The 24,019-nt window shown below is 41.3% G+C and overlaps 1 protein-coding gene across 2 annotated transcripts; it reads right to left on the reverse strand.

Annotated features, from left to right (window-relative positions):
* Nucleotides 1-2,055: 2,055 nt before the first annotated feature.
* On the reverse strand, nt 2,056-23,367 carry rph3ab (rabphilin 3A homolog (mouse), b). 2 transcript variants are annotated; one of them, XM_034212792.1, is made up of 18 exons: nt 23,062-23,367; nt 10,695-10,784; nt 10,571-10,582; nt 10,291-10,416; nt 10,044-10,173; nt 9,799-9,882; nt 9,536-9,704; nt 8,240-8,416; nt 7,504-7,683; nt 5,951-6,030; nt 5,744-5,818; nt 5,211-5,320; nt 4,954-5,080; nt 4,806-4,862; nt 4,542-4,696; nt 4,374-4,455; nt 4,129-4,225; nt 2,056-4,028 (listed from the first exon to the last, which is right to left on the reverse strand). In XM_034212792.1, exons 2-18 carry the CDS (start codon nt 10,766-10,768, stop codon nt 3,898-3,900), a joined length of 1,866 nt encoding a protein of 621 aa, XP_034068683.1. In that variant the 5' UTR covers nt 10,769-10,784; nt 23,062-23,367; the 3' UTR covers nt 2,056-3,897. The 2 variants fall into 2 exon arrangements, with proteins under 2 accessions (XP_034068683.1, XP_034068684.1); XM_034212793.1 differs by lacking the exon at nt 23,062-23,367 and adding an exon at nt 20,563-20,761.
* Nucleotides 23,368-24,019: the final 652 nt, after the last annotated feature.

Below are 24,019 nucleotides of genomic sequence, written 5' to 3' on the forward strand. Positions count from 1 at the left end.
CACTTTCATTAGTTTCAAGTTTCAAATTTGAAGGCTTTTATTGTCATGTGTAGTAGCTACAGTGTAGTTATGAACACACTTTAAACTTCCATATCTAATCAAGTTCAGCTGTCGAGTCTTAACCTTGATTGACAGATCATTAACTTAGGGTACAGGTCTGGTGGGGAAATGAGAATCCCTGGTTGCAAGAGTTTCCCTAAAGGCGGTAAATACCTTAAACCCAGCCCTGGGTGCGCATTCTGAGGCTCACCTTTGGTCACAGTCACAGTGTGAGACGGTGTACAAGTTGCGGTTGAAGACCCCATAATTCATAGTGAAAGACGGGATGAAATGCAGGCAGTGGTCGTGCTCACGGCAGCATCTATCTGCACTCTCAAACATCCCTGCGCAGGAGAACAAGACTTGAATTCAACCACATATCAGAGGGAACATTTCATAGAACTCCAGAAGCAATCATCTCTTTACTCATTTAAAATCAGAAAGCATCAAAGACTGTTAAAACATGTATGATATGCGGAAGGACATCTTGATTATGTGACTACAATAGTTTATAATCATTCTGTTCGTTACAATGCCATTCGATTTTTTATTTTGTGTTGTTTTATTAAACCTCAAATGTCAATTATATGTTTAATATTCTATAAGGGAATTCAGTACGTTGCTTTACTGTATGATGAATGCAAAGGCAACTACTTTATAATAATTTGTATTTACTGTGGAAGACATTACACTAGGCCTACTATCTGCTGATGAAGTGAGTGGTGGTAATGATAGTGACAGCTGGAGAGAGGGGCCCCCTGAAATCCCCAAAGGTCTGTATTTAAAAAAAATTCAGAGGGCCCAAACTTCCTAAATACCCTATGGAAGTGACATCGAGATGCTATTGGCCTACCCATTACTCATCGGATGTCTCATCTCCAATCATGCCCTCCTGCCCTTTTGGGGAATTTAAAGTGCAGAAAAAAGTGAATTCTCCTCACCTAACTGATCGTATCTAACTGATTGGCTTCCAGTGCCGCACCACATCGTCCCTGGGAAAATCCATGCGCGTTTCCTCCGAGTTTTGCCAACTTTCACATCTCTCCTTGTGCGTCTGGTAAACATTTGCGCACTAGAAGAGGCCAGTGCGCAGGGAGTATCTGCAGCCAACAGCATGCTAATATTAAACTTCTGATGGATTTCTCCATTCTGGGTGCCACTTCTGTTGCAAAGAGTGCGATATGTTTCTATGATGAAAGGATCGGCATTCACCTCGCATGATACCAGTCGTATATCCTCGGACCATAGGCTGAGGTACAAGACGCGCACAACGGGTGCGTCCTCTCGTAGAAACGTGATGCGCGTCTCTCCGTCATTTGCAGTCCTCGATCTGAGACAGGAGTGACCTGATCCAATCACACCTTGTGATTTGGATTGAATTAGCGATGATAGAGCCAAAACAACCTGTAGGCATATCCTTTGCATCTCACTGTAAAATGGGCGATAATCAATCCAGTAAGAATGGACGAAATCTTCCTCATGAATTGTAGGCTCAGTGTATTTCTGCAGCAGCCGGCTTCTGGATGTCTGTCTCTGATGGCATGTGTGCCTCTGGCATAAACGGTTTGGGTTGAGCGGTCTTCTTTTTATTGGTCTTCCTTTGTGGAGGCTCGGCAGGAACTTGGCACGCCTCACTTTTGCAGAATGACATTGCTTTTGTGCATTTTCTCACCCTGTCACCTGAGAAAAAATGCTGTCCTGACTGTGATTTAATGAGACTTGTCTACACCCAGATTGAGGACAAAAGCTGCATAGCTGCACAGCTGTTCCAACTGAAAAAGGACATACTGTACATCACATAGGGTGTGGCTAAATAAAATAGAAAGTCGATCAGGTTATTGTTTGGGGGCTTTCAACTTAATTAAATGTTACAGACAATAAGATAATAGCTCCTTAACTTTTATCAGGATGCATCCTTAGCTTGAATCATATATTACTTTTGTGAAGCTCATTTTAAATATAGGCTTTTGGATGGTCTTGATTGACTGAAATAAGTACTTACACACTCGAGGCTTGTCAGTTTTCATTAGATTTTATTGATCAGTGTAAACGCTCTGCAAAATCTTTACATGCAAAGTTATTTGCAAACATACATATTTTCCAGTGCATGCACTATCTATATACAAATATAGAGATAAAGCAAGAAACATTCCACTGAACTGGCATATTTAAGAAGAAGACAGCTATGGTTTTTATTTTTTGTGTTGATCATCATTTGATAAGTTAATGTTGCTGAAGTAGCACAACATAAGACAGTGTATGATGCTACTGGTGGGTAGGGTGCAGAGAAAAAGAGACTGAAGATATTTAAATGTGTATTTACAGAAAGTGTAATTCAAAGAATTAGATTCATCTCAATATCTGCTACTGATAGAGTTGGATCAAGTCTTTTCTGATGTGCTCAGTTGATAATCAGCTTATCCTGTGGATGCTATCAGACCAGTTTTTTCAGATTACAATATAGTCACCATAGTCATGCAGAATATGGCCTCTTGTATAAAGTATTAACAGGAATGTTATGGGGACGAAGTGTAAACATTTATGGAATTACAATAGCATTAATTTCTTTAAAAGTATATATATCTTGAACCACAAGACATTTCATGCATAGGATTTTTTGTTTTTGTCTTTACTTTGACATTGGAATAACTTGCAAACAGCTGTATAAATTGAGGTCATTCCACTTTGTAAGGTGTGCTTTCCTTGGTTTGCTGTGATTAGTGAACAAACACTAAAGCCTTTATGGAAGGGGTGTGGCAGAGAGGAAAGGGGTTCTGCTTTGTGCGGTGGGGTGCGAGCGGACTGCCTCAGGCACGTCAGAGTGACGAGCACAGTGCATGCAGGTAAAGCTGCACATACTTATGACATAGCTTGTGTCACCAATCTTGTTAGGGAGACCCGACCGTGTGCATTCAGTGTAAAGACTACAGTAGAAAACCTCTGACGTGTCAGAGCGAACCACGAGCTTCAGAAGAGTAGAGGTAGCAGGAGGAAAATCCATCGTCCTGCTAATTCTCAATGAGCAAAAAAAAAAGTTTTCTTATCACAGTTAAAGCTTTCCACAAATCTTAATGCACAGCTTGAATAACCATACTCCTAATGTTTAACTGTTTAAGTCACAAATTAACAGCAACTGATGAAAGATTCATCCAGCTCATGGTCCACTGACTTATGAATCATCTGTGTATCAGAGATCTATTCTAACCTGAGCAATGTATCGGTATGTAAACATTTTCTTCATGGAAATATACATATGTTCAGAACAGTGGGCACAGTGTCAATATTTGAAGGTGCAGCTGCATGTTTTCTTGTGTCTGTGGCTTGGCATGCTTATACAGTTCAAGGTGTTGCACTACAGCATGATGTCATTACACGAGAAATCAAAGAAATCATACCCTGACAATCGAATGATTTTATGAGCTCAATCAAGTCTTTCAACGATGGTCTTTGACCTCAGATGCCGTAACATATTGCTTTTCTATTTCTGCGCTAGTGCAATTCCTTTTTTCTTATCTATGTCTTATCAAGTTCAACGCACTATACAACATCAATGTTAGGAATGGTAGTCCTTGTCTAGTTGTTCATTGACACATATCTTATTGAAATATCTAATCAAATTAAGCCATGATTTGTCCCAGATGCAGATTAAGTATCAGCAGAGGCAAATTGTTAATAAGAAGAGGACAGGAAAGAAGAGTATACTACATTAGGGAAGGGAGGTGAGTAAGCCTGTGTTGTTGATGGACAGGTAGTGAGAGAATAGATAACACAATAAAATAGGCGGAAAAGTGCATTAGGAAATGAATGCAAACAAACTAGAGAGGTTTAGCTCATGCTGTATGTTTTAGGGGCAAGTAGTTAATCACTAGTGACGTGATTCCCGTTATACAAGGTGTGCCAGCGCTCAATCCTCTTGTCCTTGTTCTTCAGGCACTCATACCAGTGCTTGAGCCGCTCTCCTTTGGCAGTGATGCCAAGCTGACACCCACCTGTCGGGAAGGAAGGGAGGCGTGAAAAGGCAGGTGGTGCTGAGCAGGTGAGAAATCTGCATTCATTTCAACAAAGCAATCACACATCTCAAATATTTACCAATGTAGTCGTTGGACTTCCCGATGTCATAATCCCACACAGAGATATCTAAACTCTTCTTGGCCAGTTCACTGTGTTTGATTTCATAGCCGAATTCCTGACATTTGAGACATTAATTGACCATTTTTAAAGCCGACTACAAACACAAGTCATCCTCAAACTGCAAACACAATGATTTAATAATAATTTGGGGCTATGAACATGTTTGTGAATTGCAGCTCTTCACCTTGAACTCTCTTACAAACCTCATTAAACTCTGGGTTGAGAGTCCTCTTCTTGATTTGTGTTTTGCACTTGGCCTTCTTCCCCATGTCAGGTTTCAGACATCTGTAAAATTAATAACATTTAATTTAAACCATTTCCAGAGTCCCCCCAATTGCAATCCAAATGTCAGCTCATCCTGCTCTACCTACATTTTGACATAAGGGTCAGAGTAGCCATTAGCATCCATGGCGGCCAGGTGAACGCAGCGCACAACGCCCACGAGGAGACGGCCTTGCTGTGTGCTGTACATGAGGGAGATCAGGACCCTGCCACGCTCCTCCATCTCCCCCCCCTCTTTCCCTGGCTGTGAGCAGAGGGGAGAGAAAGTTTAGTATGATATATGATAATATTTGCAAGAACCTCTAAAGGAATTTGCCATGTTCAGACATGCATGCAAATCAAAAATGCATTGCCTCATCTTCGTATACAGCGATGCCTCTGGCTCCCCCGGCTGTTGCAGTTCTCTTTGTCTGTGAGGAGGGGGTGAGATTACAGCAGGTCAACAAGTGTTTCAGACGTGGAGAACAAAGTGTTGTTTGAATGCAATTTAGTTTCACTCACGGGGACAACTCTCTCGAGGCACACGTTGAAGTTTTTCTTCTGGTTCAATTTCAGCTTCTTCAGCGCCACTCGGGTTTCCCCAATAAACTCATTATGCCCAAACTTGTCTTCATCACAGACTGACAGCCTGTGTAAATCAAGAGAGTGTCTTAAATGATAGACCTCTGACAGCTTGAAAAATACTCATCTGAGGGCACAGTAAGTTTGAAACATAAAAAGTATGATTTAAGTTTGACTGTCTGAGGAGTGGTATCCACCTGAGGGTCTTGCGCTGCATGTCGTCATCAGTCAGGCCGTGGTAGGTGAGCGTCTCATTCCACGCAGGGTTGCGGGTGTTTCTCAAGGTCTTTGTACGCAGCTTGTTAGACTGTTAGATAAAGGTTAGATAAGGACAGGAAATGGAAATATTTCTTGGCATGCTGCTGGGCAAAAGCCTCAGCACATCTGTGGTTTGTACTGTTTTCTCTCTGGAAGAATCTACACGGTGCTGCTTCCCGTCAACATCTGTTTTTGCTACTCAAATCTTCCTCATTCTCCACCACAGCACAGTTGTGTTGCACAATGCTGCCAATGTACTTCCACAACTACTTTGACTTGCAATGCCTCAATACGCATTTATTTTTTATCATCTTGTGTTTTTTTAGACCACAAGGTGTCAGGCTTGAGCTAGCAGAAAGGCCCCTAATCAAACCATTGGGGCCTGAAATCACCACCCTCCTTTTTTTGCTTAGCAGGATATTTTTCTTCTTTTAAAAAAGGAAGTAAAATGTAGGAAAGATGTGTCTTTTACCTTACTAGCCCCAGGCAGCAGATGTAGTTTCACATAAGGATCAGCGAGTCCATTTGAGTCCATGGGCTTCAGTCCCTGAGGAGAAATAGAGCACCATGTTCATCACATCATACAGAACAGCAGAGAGCAATTAAGGTAAAGTGCCATTCAGGAGCCTCTTGATTGTAATTGTCTCTTTATGCGAGACAATCAGAAGCGTGGTGGTACCTTTGCTTTGAGGATGCTACAGTGGAGGCTGTTGCTTTCCTGTTCATAGTGCAGGCTGAACTCTAGAGAGCCCAGGGTGGCTGAAAAAGACACAAAACAGTCATTACATTAGACTAAGAGTACAAATACAGGGACAAATCCTTTAGAAATTAAACCACTTTAACGTGAAAATAGAAATGAGAACAAGTAAAAGCCCAGAATGGACAGAAAGGATGGACAATAACTCTAGAGCCTTGCTCATGAAACATTCACAGCTAGTCTAGAATAGCCCTCAGTAAAATCTAATTAGAAAGCAGGGCACATAATATAAAATAAATTAAGTATACAAGCATTCAATTCTCAAGACATCCAGAAAATTAGGTTCAGGAAAAAAAAAGAAAAAAAAAGACTAATAAGCTGCCCACACAGATTTTCTTTGGAGGAGTTTCATCTCGTTTGGGGACAAAATGATCAAAAGTCATTTGGTAATTTTTCCTATACAACTTAACTTTTCTGGGCTGAGATTCACCAACAACTTGATGCTCAAAGGACACAAAGACACAAAATGAAGCACTATATCTTCCATCTTTATCTAATGATCGGTAGTACTGATTGATTGGATTGACTTTACATCAAAACACAAACTTGTAGACATCCAATCTCATATGATTATCAAACTGTTTTATTAATATTCAACAATCATTTAACCATACACAATCTAATTCACATTAAACATTCATTGGGGTCATTGTTGTTATTATTATGGGCATTAGTAGAGTTATTGCTGTTGATTTATGTTTTTTTTATGTTCCCTTTTTTTGCCTTGGATATTCATTATGTATTTGCCAGCTGACCGACTCAAACCAATCAGTCCTCTACTGTCACATCTATATAGGGACAGGCACATGAAACCATGGCTATTTCTGCCATTTAGCTCCCAATGGACGGGATTGAATCGAACACAAGGGGAATCTATATCCTCTTAGCCCTGTTATATCTTAAATTATTTGCACAGTTCCATTTTCCTGGACCTCAATCAAATAAATTAACACCGATCCCCCAGAGTGACAATGAAGGCCGTGAGACGCTGCAGGCACAGATCATGAATCACTGAAATGGGAAGAGGGATATATGAAAGAACCCCGCAATTACATAGCTTATGTTCCACTATTGACTTAGTGATTTTGTTTTCCCTTGATATGGATTATCATGCTTCCATAACATATGGTGCTCATCATTTGTCATTTTCTACAGCTCAATGGACGCTGCCAGAATAATACTTCCTATTTGCTACGACTATAGGGAAATTGGAATTATTACCAACTGTCTAAAAGCCAGACATCAAGCATCAGCACGGTGTGACTAAGGATCCCGAAGCATAACAGCCACATTGTCATCAACAGCCAATACTTTATGCTGAATGACTATAAGTTAAAACAAATAAACAGAACATCCCATCTGGTGCCATTCACCTTAAATTAATGAAGAGGAACCAATCATGCCATACTGTACATAAGGTGAGATTAAACTATACACATCGGCCACTTTATTCCAAGAGCAGATGGCGTACTTACTTGCTTCATCAGAGTCATAGTTGGCGTCCTCCTCCTCATCCGCTGGGGGGGGTTGCTGTCGGGCGGGGGGGGCGCTGTAGGCTGCGGGCTGCCTCCTCTCCTCTCTCGCTGCAGGAGGTGCTCTCTGCTCAGGAGGAGCTGCAGCAGAGGAGTAAGCCCCTGCATCTCCTGCCACTGGACCTGAAACCAAATTAGATCTTCTGAGACTGCACAAATGAACACTACTAGAGATGCAACATTTGGTCAGTTGTGTAAGAAGAACTCTGATCTTTTACTACAGCAAAGTAGTAATACTACTAGAAATAGTACGTCAAAGTCCTGTGTTCAAAATCTAACTAAAAGTACAATTACTCTCATCAAAAAAAGTACTGATTATGCAGAATGACCCATTTCAGCATAATAATAAAATGGATAATAATTATTTCTTACATTACACATTATATTAATATTTCAATCACTTTAAATGTGCAGTTGCTGAGGGTGAAGCTAATTGTATATCACCATATATGCCAAGGTAGCTTCATTTGTAATATAATACCATCATTTAAATGGTAAATGTATATTTAGTGATAATAATCTTGACCTGCAAAGTAACTAAAGCTGTTAAATAAATCAAAGGGAATTATAACATTTTGCTTTCAGAATGTAGTGGAGTATAAGTACCTCAAAATTGCATGCAACAGTTAATGTACCACTATGTTATATTTATGTTTGAGCAAAGCACTGTGTCTCTCACCCTGCATGGCCGATGCAGCAGGCTGAGGTCTGGAGCTGTGGACGGGCACCGCCTTCCTCATCACCACCGGGCTGCCCTGTCCCGCCTCATCAGGCCCCGCCCCGCCCGTGGCCATGCGTACAACTGATGGTTTAGGGGCCACAGGTGGGTAGCCAGCACGGCCCTGTTGCCCTGGCCCTAAAAACAAGCAAGGAAAGCACTGTATATACAGTAAATGCATAGATACATTATACATAGGGGAGACATGCATAATCACACCCCTTCAGGCTCCTACTGCAGTGCAATCAGTAATACTCTCAAGTCTCACTGGATACTTTTGATGTAGCAGCTTTTCCCTTGCAAAGGCATTGACCTACATACACTACAACAAGCTGCCGGAGCTGACTACTGTACGTGCAGTAGCTTTGTACTGTAGTCTGCTCAAACTACCCCTCTCTTTAATGGCAGAATCACAATGTTCAGGTAATCACAGTGAAAGTGTGAAATTATACAGTGTAACCATTCATGCCAGCACCACCTTGAGGCCCATCCCATGTCACAGCATGCACCTTCCGACAGCTTAATTGAGCTCTTCAACCCCCTCCTCGGCAACAGTGGGCGGTACTGCCAAATTTGGGAAGCAGATAAAAGGTTTGAAAAGAGCAATGAGTTGGGGTTTGGTTTCGATAAATCTTCAAAGAGGTGGCGCTTTGAAACATTTTAGTGTCAGTATTTTGCATACCTTCCTGATGTTGGTTTTGACTCTCCTATATCTTTAAAATACAATTGTGATAACCAAGAAGATGATAGTAAAATATCATTTTGTTTCTGCTGAGATTACATGGCAGACAGCTGATGTGTAGGAGCTGCCAATTTTTCAGCAACGTGTTTAAATAACAACAAAAAGCCAGGCTAATATTAGCAAGCTAGGCTAACAAGCTCGCACTTTTCGGGTAGCTTGCTAGCTTTATGAAATAGATTTTTATAAAAGACACCTTAAATGGATAATAGCCAATGCTTGAGTTGTGCTGACACCTGGACTACATTCTCTGTAGTTTATTGTTTTCCATGGTTGTTTGACTCTATTGATTAGTATTCTGTGGCTGTTCAGCACTTTGGAGAACTTTATTTTTTTGTGTTACAAATAAAGTGTTACTTGACAGGCATCTTAGATAGTTTGGCACATCCTTTTTTTAAATGCAAAAACATAATGTAAACCAGCTATTCGTGCCAACAATCTAAAAGGTAAATCCAATATGATGATAATTGTCAAAAAAAACTGCAGACTCAAATCTGAATGGTGCACTGCAGATGTACCTGGTGCTTGTGGTTGGGTGACTTCCTGCCTGAGCTTAAGGGCTGCCGGCCCTTTGGGCTCTGCCACCTCCTGGGCTGCTGTGTCTCCAGGTTTAGACAATGGCATGGGCGATGGCAAGAAGTGCTTTGGAAATCCTTTGAAGAACCAGGCACCAGACCTCTTCCACACCTGAGAAAACAGAACAAATAAACAGTGTGCTATAGGCTTACCAAGAGACAATTGAATCACAGTATTTGTTCAGTGGCGTACGTAGAGCACTCACCTCTCGCTGTTCTCGGCAGATCTTGCACAGCCACACAGCACGTGGCCGACTTCCACACTGCGTTCCACATTTGGTGCACATGTTCTTTACGACAAAAGAAAAGACAGATTTCCAGCTGCTCTACATTTACAGTTATTATTCTCCAAGTACACAGCACATTGACCATGACCTATTGTGTGTGTTTATGCAGTTCAGCAGGGGATATTTTATTCTTTCTTGTAATGATTGGCTCTTTCAATACCTACCTTTTTGCAGTCCTCACACACCACTGAGCTGACCCCAGGTGAACCTAGCTGCTCCCCACACAGCAAACAGCGGGACTGTCCATCCCCACACACAGTTTTCTTCATGTCATCCAGGCGGTTTATCAAGCGCCTGCAGCAGCACAGGGTACATTTGTTCTTAAAATGTCACCGTTAATCACCTCCGGTCCAAATGTATGCATATCTTTGGTCTCAACAGGTGATTGCTGCATGTTTGACGAGCCCTCACCCAATTCTCTCCTGCTCCATGGCCTCCATTTTCTCAGCACGGGCGATCACATTGTTAATAATCTCCTTCTCTTCATCAGTCAGGTCTGGACCGGGACCAGGACCTTGCTGCGTGGTCCAGTTGCCCCTGTGAGCCAAACATATTTCAAGTTGCGATTGCTTCTATGATTTACTAAACAATATCCTATCATACAAACAGCATAATGCCAATAAACCACTTTCAGAAAAGGGTATAAAGCAGCTATACATGAGGCAGATAAGAGAAGAGTTTGTCTACTTACTGCTCTTTCTCACTGTGTCACAGATTACGCATCAGAGGAAAACATGAAAAAAGAAGAGTAAAGTGAAGTGTTGGTAGCCACATAGAGAAAATAAATAATACCAAAATGTTCTGACGATGCTTACCTAGCGTGCATGGTTCTCTGCCTGTCGTTGGACTGCCAGCGATCGGAGCTGCTGCTCACCACCGTATCTGTCATGCCGCACTATCACAGTCTGCAGGTGGATGGAAAGAAAGACACATTAATTCAGCAAGAAATTAATCAAACCATCTTTAACTAATTACATTGAAAGCTGCCAGCCCTGCATTAAGGCCTCTTTATGTGAGAGGGCAATTAATGAGTTTTTAAAGTTTGACTTGCGTCCAAGCTATGCGTGTTGACTCCACACTTTTTTTAGCTACCCTCTGTCCTTATCTCTTGCTTATGCAGCACTGACCCAACTACCACCATGGGCAAGGATTCAGCGTACAAATGTGTGAGTCACAACGCTGCTGACCTTAAATTGGCAAGTCACCAGATACACTTCCTTTAATTGCCACACAGTGATGTTGGGGTTAATGAAAAGGTAGATAATGATGACCTCACACTGGAGACCATCATAAGCCAAACAAATAAATAATAGTGAAAGTGCTCTCAATAGAGTACGGTTCTCCAACAGCCGTCTCCCCTCTCCCTTCCCAAATACAGAAGGGTTGAATCCCACTCCTCCTGCCTCCTGTATGATCAAGATGTCATTGAAAAAATTACAAAAACTGGGATTTATTCATCTTTTAGCCTACCTTATATATTATGCTATTATATAGGCTAGTGGGTATGGATTAATCTGATGATGCTTTGGTCTAAAAGGAGACTCAACTTGTTTCTTAATATCAGTTCTTCAGTGATGACAAAGGCCAAAATATGGCCCGCGTCAGACACGTCTTTATTTATTTTTAAGACTAGATTGTCCGAAATGCCTATTGCTACTAAAGCAGGTTGTACACACACACACACACACACACACACACACACACACACACACACACACACACACACACACACACACACACACACACACACACACACACACACACACACACACACACACACACACACACACACACACACACACACACACACACACACACACACACACACACACACACACACACACACCACACACACACACACACACACACACACACACACACACACACACACACACACACACACACACACACACACACACACACACACACACACACACACACACACACACACACAGTATACATCACTTCAGGGGACATTACATTGACTTACATGCATTTCCTGGAGACCTAAACCTTACCCTAAACCTAACCAAGTCTTCACCCTAAAATTAATGATTCCCCTCATGGGGACCTCCAATTTGTCCCCATAAGGGAGGCGAGTCCCCACACGTGACTGTAAACAGATTTAGGTCCCCACAAGTATAGTAATGCTAGGCCACACACACACACACACACACACAAACTGAATGCATGACCCACTGCAGATAATAGATCAATCAATTATAATTTCCAGAAAGGTAAAGAGAACTTTTTTCCCCCTTTATCTACATTATTCTGAGGAATTTACATATTAAGCATGAAACAGCAACAAAAGATTGGCTACCGGTGGCAATAACAGCACATTTTCTGGTGCCAGAATCAGTACCATTTCCTCCTGCCAAGCCTGTTTTATCAATTTGTTCCCACCGACATATTCAAGCAGTAAATAGACCCAGGAAATATTGCAAAGACCTGACGAAAACACAATGGATCTGTTCCTATAAGCCTAAGCTAAGCTGACAGCTGTTCTAACAGGGGTAGAGGTGTTTAGTATTGCAAACAGAACAGAGTTTATGACAAAGACAGCCCTCCTGTACATTAGTGTCCGGGGGAAATGATGCTGAAATGTTAATTGCTTCCAGTTTGTGACTCCACATCCACACATATCAAAGAAACAGATGGTCCCATACAGCAGGAGTGGCTCAATTATGCCACGGTACAGGACGAGGAGGAAGAGGAGGAGGTAGAGGAGGAGGTGAGTTTGTACTGATAAAGATGACTAAGAGTAATTGTCTCCAGTGTTTCTGATTGGCTAAGGCTGAGAATTTGTATCCAAAGTGTTTTTCTTTTTCTCTGTGAATGCTGGTGGGAGTCGGGGGGATCAGATGCTAGGGAGGGCTGGTGAGCAGTTTGCAAGATCTATAGGCAAAGGACGAAAGGTAATTTGATCCTTTAACGTAAAAGAAAGAATACTATGGTCTTAAAATTACTCTAAGTACTACTCCTGGATTAAAAATGTCACCTCAGCACAAGTATTATCAGCAATATGTATACTTAAAATACAAAATGCATTTGTTCACAGTTTTATATTGTTATAAAAGTTTATATTATTCGTTTTTATAACTAACAAATACATTTAAGAACATTTTAATGTTGTAGTTTGTCAGTTCTGATACAATCTAAGATACTTTGTTGATTGATAGGTTGATTTATAGTGCAGTACTGCATCATATCATATACTGTAAGCATATAATATCTTTAATACGTACAAAGTAGCTATAATTAATAAGAGTGCTAAATGTACTTGGTTACTGTTCACCACTCTCTGTAGGTTGGTTGTTGTCACTCCATGTGAAGAAATCAGGACTGGATTGTTGTAGGAGTATTCGAAGTAGGCTACATGCTGACAGACATTAGGCTCTGAAGTGATTTGTGTACATTGAGCAGCCTAGCGCTAATGATGACGTTAGGAAACCGTGTGCTGTCAACTGTTCGAATTGCTCACAAAGCTCTTATCCATATGATACACCAGCAATGTAATTTAATCTCCGAGTGACATAGTAACGCTGATACAAGATGTCAACAGAAATCAGTGAAGCGATTGCCTTTGGGCAAGTCTGCTAAGGGACGTGCACAGGTACGGGCTAATGTTGCCCGGGCAACGGCCCGTTTTCCCTTTTTGACTGACCTGCCCCTCTGTTATGGTCGAATCAACATGATAAGCCCACAATTAGTATTGTAGTGTCTCGCTGCGGGAAACACACCAGCTTTCTTCTTCTTCTTCTTCTTCTTCTTCTTCTTCTTCTTCTTCTATGTAATTGCCCGCAACATTTTGAATGAAGAACTCGTTTCAGTGACTCCATAGACTGTATAAAGGGTGTGAACTCATTCTACAGTATGAACACAAAAGTGTTTTAAACCAGGTAGGCCTACGTTTTTATTATTTATGTTCTATATCGCCAAGTGTGTGATTACACATGTTACGTATTATATATATATATATATATATATATATATATATATATTAGGGCCGGGACTCGATTAAAAAAATGAATCTAATTAATTAGAGGCTTTGTAATTAATGAATCGAAATTAATCGCATTTTTAATCACATATAAATATTTGACCTGAGAACAGTGAGAAGCAATTTTTTTCACATGGATTTTAGTATACCATTAGGCGCATTCACACCGCAGTACTTTTTCCACAAAGGTTCATGAGAATTTAGTTCATGAGAACTCTTTGAAACTGGGGGAGGATTAGGCAAATGAAGCCGCTGACGTCACTTCTTCTTCTTCTGCATTGGGTTTACTGGCAGGCAGCAAACCACTTCACGTCGTATACTGCCGCCCAAAGTCCCCGGCCGGAAGTCCCCGGAGTTGGGGACTGGCTTCAGTAGAAGCTGCTGGGAGTCCCAGCAGCCTTCCGAGTAAATCGCCAGAACGCCGACACCTCCTCATCTCCACCGCTCCCATGTTTTATTTTGTGTTGCCATAAGTTAGTCTCTCTGCGTTTCTGCGCTGGGCTAATGCTAATAATGCTAATGCGAGGATAATAAAATGGCGGCTTCACAAAACTTTTTGGGAGTTTTACGGGGCGTGGTTTGCAATCCGCCCAGCCAATCAGAAATATAGCTCTTTTCTCACAAGAGAGCCGTACGAAAGTCCCGGCTCTCTTGCAGCTCTCTGCTCTCTAGCAGGGACTTTCGTGGGGGTAAAAAGGTTCTCATGAACTAATTTTAGTACCGGCTCTTTTTGGTGTGAACGCGATAAAAGAGGCTAACGTCCACGCTAGCTTCCACGCTAGCTGCTATATGTTTTGCATTGAGGTGATACTTGAGGCTTGATGTGCTGCGGTGATATGCGAATTCCTTTTTGCATAATTTGCACACAACCGTGCTCTTATCGACGCTTCCATCCGTCCGTTTTTTAAAACAACATTTCCCACTGTTGTTCACTGTGGTTTGTTGTTGTCTGAAGTCATGAACGTTAGTTGGTGCTCCAGTATAATCGGTACGCCTGAAACTCATCCAGTGAGAAACGTTCCGCGGTGCAAAAATAAGTGCGATTAAAATGCGTTAATTTTTTTAACGCGTTAATTTTTGTGTAATTAATTCATCTTAATTAACGCGTTAAAGTCCCGGCCCTAATATATATAATATGTATTATAGGCTACTGTATTGGTGCCGGTGCTTTAAGACCACCTCTAGTGTCGGATTTTGGAAAATGGATTTTGAGTTTTCTCATGGCAGGGACTTTCATTCCTCTTGACACCATCGGTTATTTCTGTGTCTTTTCATCTGCTCCGTAAACTCCTATTAACCATCCATGGTAAACTCCCTCAACGCGCCACTCGCTCTCTTTTCTTGATCGCCCTCTCACAGGAGAACCCTTCACTGTCCCGCTTTATTGTAGCCATGTCTCTGTACTTTAATTTAAGTTAACCATCTCTGTTTATTAAGTTATGGAATAAATAAATAAGTAATTAGATACCTTACCGTTATAGCGCTCATAAAGAATGATAAGAATAAGAATAATGCGTATTGAACTGGTTTAATTCATTAGTGAGTTTATTTAAGGTAATTATAAGCCCTATTTTATTAGTATGTCTGCACAGCAGTTATAATGGTCAAACTACATTGAATTGTCCCCATTTTTTCTTTAATAGTTACTAACATTAGATATTTTAATGAGATATGGACCGCAAAACTAAAAACGTCCCTGGTTTTCATTTTAAAAATCAAGTCACCGAATGCAAGTAGTTGATGATGATGTGAATTACTGTTCAAATTAGTTAATGTAATAGTCGTTTTGGTCTTATATTTTTTTTCGGGTGGGAGGCCCTTTTTCCAGTTTAGAGCAATAGCCCCTCCAAATGTCTGTGCACGTCCCTGCTTACAGCTGCTTCAATACTGAGACAATACTGTACATGGAGTGATGCTGCATAGGCCGGGGGAAACAGCAGTGTATGTCCTGAGGGAAGTACCAGCAGTCAGAGAAGACAAGAGGTTTCTGAAAATGAGCAACAAGAGGATCTAATAGCCTCTCTGGAGCCTCACATGTCCAGAATTGTGATGGTGCAGTATGAGGACAGAATCAGTAAGGGATTCATAATGATAAGGCTAAAAGGAAAATCAATACATTTCACTTCTCCTCAGCTTTTTACAGCAGTAAAATCCGGCACTGTAGAAGCTTGGAGAAAGGGAAAGAGGCAGCGAAAGGGAGGGGTGCGCCACCGTCTCCCTCATTCAGATGCTAGTATTATGCTGCGTAACGTCAGGCTCCGTACATCTTTTCAGGTCTAATCTGGTGCTGCACTGTCAGCAGGGTTCACAGAATAACAACAAATTCACTGTGCTACGAATAGAAACTCTGGGTGTGGACTTTTCCCTGGTGCATCCAGCCAACAGTGGCAACTGAGTCTTCAGGGAGCAATTGTCGTTTTCCACTTCTCTGTAGCAGTCTGACGTCTCAGACATCACTGACTGTACAGAATTTATCATATACACCGAGGCTCTCTGGCGCGGCCCTCCTTCACTTGCCAAAATGAATTATCCCACTTTTGTCTAACATGATTGTCCTGGAGAGGTGGATTGAGAGAGACAGATGGGAGGGGGCAGTCAGGCTCGGGCTGGGTGATCACTGACTCAGACAACTCTGAGCTTTTACAGCACTGGGAATGGATGTTACTGCATCACAGAAGTGCACTCTTTTTCCGAGGTGACAGTCCAATTAGCATGAAGGAGATAGTCCAAATGATCTTATACACACTTTTCTCATAAGGAGCTGTCAGTATAGGCTTCAGACAAAGTACTTGGTTTTACCTACTGTGCTGTCAGAGAGCGTTAACATCTCAGACGTATAAAAAAGGTATCCGAGGCCAATTATAGTGGACCGTTTTGACCAAAATGTCATATTGAGCCTTGTAATTTTGCAGATGTGACATCACTGTGACCCTCAGAGGTTGTAAATGCAACTAATCTGCGTCATCTGCAACTGACAGTCATCTTGTACGTGTTTTTCTTCCATACAGTATAAGATGACTCAGTCAGGTGGTGGATGCTTCTCATGGGAGATATTTTCTTGTGTTTTTTTTTTTCTTCCCTCTGAAATGTCATGAAGCATGCATGATGTCGCGTTCTGCAAAGTGGTGCCATGAACTGTGAAAGCAACCACACAATAGTGTCTGCCAATACACCGGGCATGCACAGTATGATCGAGTTGACAACAGGAAAGACTGGAGTGAGAGCATCGAGCTAGTCATGCCTGCTCATCATAAGTCAACCACCCAGCAGGATCTCTCTTGAGTAGATCCTGTGTATGGGGGTGGAGAGGACCAATTTAGAAACTTGTGTCTCCTCCTCGGGGCCTGAGAGGATTGTCAATACGAATCTGCACATCTTCAGGGATGAACAGCATACTACACAACTCCCAAAGCACAACCTATATATTTTACATCCATGTTTGTGCCAACACAGATTAATGTTGCCTTCCAACAGCAGGTGTATGACTCATTCATGCAGAACATATAACAAGACAAGGACATAGATTGCGATAAGATCACTCATTTCTTTTGAGGATTACAGTACTTGCTTGTGGAAACAAGAGATGAAGAAAGCAGAGAGAGTGACAATGAGGCGGCGGGACATTGATGGATTGATCCAACATGGATCATTATGGATACAGCACTCAGAGCTTCAGGGGGGTTGGGGGTAGAGGGAGCAGAATCATCTCCTTTGTACTGAGATCAGCAAAACACAATGCATAAAAGCAAGGTTTTAATAGAATATGTGGCTTTTAAATGAATCATTCTAAAAATGTTTTCAACCTTTCAAGACACAACAGCCCTTAATAAAAATGAGTGTGACTTTGTTTACTCCAACTGTACTTAATAATAACATATTCGTTTACTCCCTGCTTGGTGTCCTATTTGTCAATGTATTGAATATAATAACACTGAAACACATTCTGGTACTCCACTTGCATTCCAGGGCAACAATTCCCTCGCCATCCTCAAAGAAGGACATTTCTTTAAATGGGTTAATGAGAATCGGAGATCAATGCGTAGATCCACAATTGGTTTCACTTTAATTTATCTTTAATCAGACCTCCATTCGAATTTCCAAGCCTCAGGGGCTAAAAACGTACTTACGAATAATAGATGTCGCCTTAAAGCTCTGCTGTAGCCACGAACAAATCATCCACCAATAACCCTTTATATTAACCAATGCACGCTTAGATCAGCAGATTCCAACCTGCTGATGCTAAGTAGGTATCAGTATTTATATTCATGTCAGCACATCATATCCACCCTACCAATGATTCAATATTCCTGGTGAAACTATATACATTTTTTTCAGGTCGCTGTGACCATAAATGTTTTATAAGCTGCAACACACTGTGCTTTTTTCCTATTAAAAGACCGTATAACCCTGCAACCCATACACCATTTTTCACATTGCCCGAGAAACAAGCTCAGCTGTAACATTATTTGAAATGAGCCATTACTGAGCTTGTACTGCCTTGTGTGATTGTGTATTCATAATTTATCAGGTTGTGAAGTTACACAAAGCAACACTAAAGGGCTCCATCTTCAAAGAAAAAAGGGATTATTGTAAAGCATGGATATTTTGTATAAGTTTAATGTCATACTATGTGTTTTTCTATTTTTACATCGCTGCCAAGGATTACAAAATTGTGAAATACAGCACATATGTTTTCATCTTTAAACTGCAGAATGAAAAGACCACGTAGCTGAGGTAAAGAAGAGAAGGAAAATAACATATTTCATTTTTCTTCGCAAGAATCTGGCCTTGGCGATAAAATTGTTTCATGTATTATGAAGCAGAAAACAGCCTGAGATCCTCAGACAGGAGAAAATTGGCCGGTCTACAGATTCGACTCAAGTCCTGTGGTGATCTGGGACATCATGCCTGAGAAGGAAAGACTGAAAAAAGTATTATTTTCTCTCTTTTAAATCCGTCTTTCAATCACATCTATAAATAAAGACATATGAGAGCCATTCATTGGTCAAAATGTACCAATATATTGGGCAGAATAAGGGCAATATTAAATCAATGTTAAACCTATATTCAATGATGCTATTATCTCAGCCTGAAAGCAACGTCTGATTAATAAGCACAAGGCTTGTATGATGGAAAATTCGCAAGAAATGTCACCAAGTGTAAAAAAAAAAAATATATATGGAAAAATTACTGTATAAATAAAGCCTATTGATGTAATGATGTAATGAGTTCTGCTACTTTATGAGTCAATACCTTGACTCACACGTAGCTACATGTCCTCCAAAAAAGTATTAGCAGCTGCTCCCTAATATTTTGTGGCGACACATTTGGGCTGATGGTAGGTGGCTCGAATGTCAAAAAGAAATTCAAGGTCTGCGAAGACAATTTCATACATAGTTAAAAATCCAATCTAATAACGGGTACCAGCACACATCTGTCTGGGCCATAAACACTGGTAATATAGTGGGGATGATTGGAAAACACCCAACCGAAAGGGTTATAAGTGGTGATCGACTTTCTACTGAATGGATTGTCAAATTGTTTTACAGATCATTTGGTCTTATAAACTAACTCCTCTCAGTATTCAGCTGCTGTCGTCTAATTCTCACAGGGTAGGAAGGACTCAAAAGAAAAAAAACAGGGGGTAGCCACCCACTCCCACAGCATGGCACAACTTCATCCGACCCACAAAAAGGGGCTGTGAGCTGACAACACTGAGGTCTGGACCTGGACAGGAGTGTAAAGCACTGCACCAAGAAAACCCTCCGCTGCAGGAGGAAAACATCACTCAGCATTTCTTAATTATTTACAACTCCCACCCACCATTGCTTTTCACTCTGTGTTAGTCCCCTCTGTAGGGCATTAGTGCACGCTCTCTGTGCATGGACCTATACGAGACATCATGTACAGAACAGTGGGTTCATGGAAAAAACTGAGATTCAGACAGAATTGAACTCTATTTTTGGAAACAATAAGGTTGTTTGTTGGTGTTTTAGGTCTGTGGCATCGACAAATTACCCATGTTTTCAGTGAGACAGGGGAGTTGACAGCGACCATCTGTGGAACAACCTGTGAGGGCTCTTCACCCCCTTAAATGTGAGAGTGTTGCAGAATTTCAAAACACACACACTCTTGGCAGGCATGGCTCCCGGTCCCGCATCGCTGGAGAACAAACAGGAAAGACCATCCAGTAACCAACAAGTTACCATGCTGTTATCCTGCTATCACTGTTGGCCCTATCCAACAGACCTCTACAGGTTGGGGGCTGTGTTTTTCATTCTTAAATCAACACATTGAATAAGCAGTCCATGTCCTATATCCAGCAATCATCCTTAAATTTAGAGTAAAACTGTCTGCTGACCCACATTTTCTCAGACATTTTCATGTAATTCGGTGGCTTCGTCTTTTATCTGGGCCTTATTTTAGAACTAGAGAAGTAAACGGCTATCGGACATGGAGCACTCAATTAACTGCAGTAAGAGCCTGCAGTAGTGCTCGAATTTGCTTGGCTGATGGTGATTCATCCCAGTATGCCCCAGAGGTTAGGAGTGAAGACTTTGAGAAACTGGTTGCTGATGCACCGGCCAGTCCTGCTCTTTTAATTTCCTCCCATCTTATCCTGGGAAAACAACCGGTAAAGGCTTGTTGTATGCGTCTTTTCCCCATTAATCAGAACTGACCTGCAGCTGGTGGTGTGTTGAGATATGCTTCTTAACATGTAAGTCCGATCTCCTATCAATCCCTCTGTGTGACGGACACGATTTTGTCTCTTTGTTGCTCTCCTTTGAAGCTCTGGCGCTGACGGATCAGCAGCTGGATATCTGACCCTCCCTCCTGTCCCACCAGCAAGCAAGTACAATGCCCCTGGGTGCTTTTAGCAGATCTCTGTTGGCAAATTAGACTATGTTACAACCTGGAAACACTGCCACACTAACAATAAGCGTTTTGAGACAAACCTCCCTGATTGGAAGCTTTGCTATTGACTTTGAATGCAAAGTGTTTTACTTTAGATGTCACTCTGTCGTCTAGGGTGAAGCCATGACTGCAGCTCTGTACAGAGATTATAAAAGGTAGTGGACAGAGATGTTGCTTACAGATAGATGTGTGTTTAAAGATTTGATCTTAGCCTGACTCTGTTTGAGATTTGTAAGCCCCCACTCTCTTGGGAGAACTTTGCTTATAGGACACATTAATTACTACTCTCTTTTCCAATATGCCACAGTGTTTACGCAGATCTAATCAACTGTTTCAGAGAGAACGTTAAATCAATTCTCACCCACCAATCTCAGGAGCATTTGAAGATAGAGCCACTCCCTTCTGAAGCTCGGCCACAAACGGCAGAATAATCCCTCATACAGAACACATTTTATAATGTGCTCAAAAGCAGCACACAGAAACCAAAATACATATTTTTGTGATTTTGGTCTGAAGCACCATATATGTATTGTGTGGAGGAACATAGAGTCATGCACCTTTACTAACTGTGGCCATGGTAACAGCAAGATCAGAAGAAGAGAATTAGAATGATTAAAAGTGTGTGTGTGTGTGTGTGTGTGTGTGTGTGTGTGTGTGTGTGTGTGTATGTGTATGTGTGTGTATCCACCAGTCTGTGTTTGTAGTAGATTATAACTGTACAAAATTGTGCAAAAATGGGTTGCAATACAAGTATCAGTGGATCATGTGTCCTTCAATAAACTGTCTCAATTGATGCATCTTCTTCATCATCATGGTTAAAAAGACAGCATGGTTCGAGAGGAAGACAAGATGAAGACATGGGATTATGGCTACAGTCGTCTTGTATGCTTCAGCTTTAAATTATGCAGTTAGCGTGCAGAGCATTTACTTCATTCCTCCATCTTTTTTTCACCTTTCCCTTTAACACCCATGTCTCCCAGTGTTTCTCGTTTTCTCCTGTTTGATGTGCCTAAGAAGCAGTTTCCCCCTTTTCTCTCTTGTCTAATTTATTCTTTCTCTGGGAGGAAAACAGTGTGCTGGCAGGGAGTCAGAGAAATAGAGAGGTACCAGCAGAAGGGTGTCGTCCAATCACTACTGTGGTTGTTCATGTGAGAGGAGGCAGCTGCAGATATCTCTCAGACCGTTCATTCAGTCTTTTTCTCCCCTCCCCCATTTAATCCCCATGCTTCAGGTCTGTAGGAGGAGTTGGAGATGGTGGAACTGAGAGGCGGATTCCTAGCTTCTTCTTTCTGTCCTCCATCCATATTAACACCAGAAACATGGAGCCTGTTTGGTCCAATAAGTCTGTTTACACACTCACTACTCTTGACTAAGTGTAATAACACCACAGGTGCAGGATGAGGTAACAGCACTACTAGTAGATGACTGAATCACCTGTCTTGTGGCACAGCTGGAGTTCACATCTGCCCTGCCCACATCAGCTCTTTGACAGATGTGTTCCTCAAAGTCTGCAGGCACATCAAGCCCCAGTGTACACTCCTAAAAATCCTGCAGCAACGCCCAGGGACTGCAACCACACAATCTCCCACATGACTTACCAGGTCTGTTTTATTAAGTCAGATTTACAACAAAGAAGCAGCCGTGTTTTAGGAGTGCAGCCGGCCAACTGTCCTGCTTTAATTAATCTTAAAGGGGATTTAGCAAAGCCTATCGAGCCTAACCAAGAGTTATATTCATGGCCATTCATGCATAAACTGAGTACATAATCACAACACCAAAGCCTGCTGTAGTAAATCAATGCAACTATTTTTAAATACGAAGGCAATCTGCACACCTCTGCATGAATGACGGCACAATTCTGCTGCAGAGAAATGTTTTCAGTAAGACATGTTTTCCTAAAACAAAGGAATTAATCAAAGGGTAATTTACATAATTTGTACCTCTCACAGGTTAATTAGCAGCAGCTATGCTGAGTTGCACTGGCACACACAAATATTTCTTTTTCATTCAAATGACTCACTGAGTAACAGGCTCATAAACACAATGGTGTTATCAACATAATAAATACAGGCAATAAAATGTGTTCCCTCGTTATTTCCAGCCCATCTCTCGGTCTTGTGAATGAAATGCTGCATCCATTCAACTTGTAAATGAGAAATTCTAACGCACTGAGTAAAATGCCAAATGCAATAACCCCACAGTGATTTTAGTTTGAGGATGCAATGTTTTACAAAAAGCCTTAGAAGGAGATGATAAAGCCTTACCTGATAATCCAGCCCTGCTCTCCTCTCTCCTCTCCCTCTCTCGGGGAGCTGTCAGGGAATGATGCGGACTAAATTTCTGTGCAGAGCCTGGTTACGACCGCGGAGTTAGTCATTGCGCATGGTGCCTGTCACCAAAACCCGTGTTTTTATTTTTGCCTGAAGGAACAGTCTGTTGCTGGAGGCACAGCGGATCTCCACAATGCGTGTGGACTGGTTGTCTTTCCTGCGTTGTAGATGGAAAGCCCTTGGTACCCTGGGAAGGAAACCCCTGGATCTGAAGTGATAAGACTGAAGCTTAAGTGGGCAGTCATCACCTGACGTGATTGTCTCTTTAACAGCGCAGGTCTAAATTTGTCTCATCATCATCCATGCAGCCTTATTGAGTCATTTTTCACAAGGTACTGTATTGACTGTAGTAATAACAATCACGTAAAAACAAGATGGTTGTTTAAAAGTTGACTTTGCATTTCAATGGAAATAATAGAAAAATAATTGAAACAATTTCTTAATTTAACTTAGTGTGTCTTATGTTGTGTTGATTGTTTGTGTGTGTGTTTTTTAAATACCTTACTATTTGACAGAAAATACTGGACTATCTTTATATTTCCCACACAATTATAACATGTGCTAGCGATCCCTTCTAGTGACACATTTTGGGTTAATATATGGTTTTACAGCAACTGTACTATTTCCGCAAAAAAACACTGAAATTCTAACATCAGTGTCTCAATTATAAGAGCATGTGTACTTTGATACTTAGGCCTACTGTGGAGACATTGCGCCATCTAACGGATTGAGTATGTATTGCATTAATATAAAGGATGAATACTCGCCCTTTTGCTCCTTTTGCGAAATATTTGTATGTGTTATAAGGGTAGAAATTGTATTTAAATTATACAAAACACCCTCACCTGTAAATAATTTGGATTTACGTCATTATAGGAAGAGTTAATATCGG

The sequence above is a fragment of the Gymnodraco acuticeps genome, unplaced genomic scaffold (assembly GCF_902827175.1).
Source record: "Gymnodraco acuticeps unplaced genomic scaffold, fGymAcu1.1, whole genome shotgun sequence".
NCBI classification, from domain to species: Eukaryota; Metazoa; Chordata; class Actinopteri; order Perciformes; family Bathydraconidae; genus Gymnodraco; species Gymnodraco acuticeps.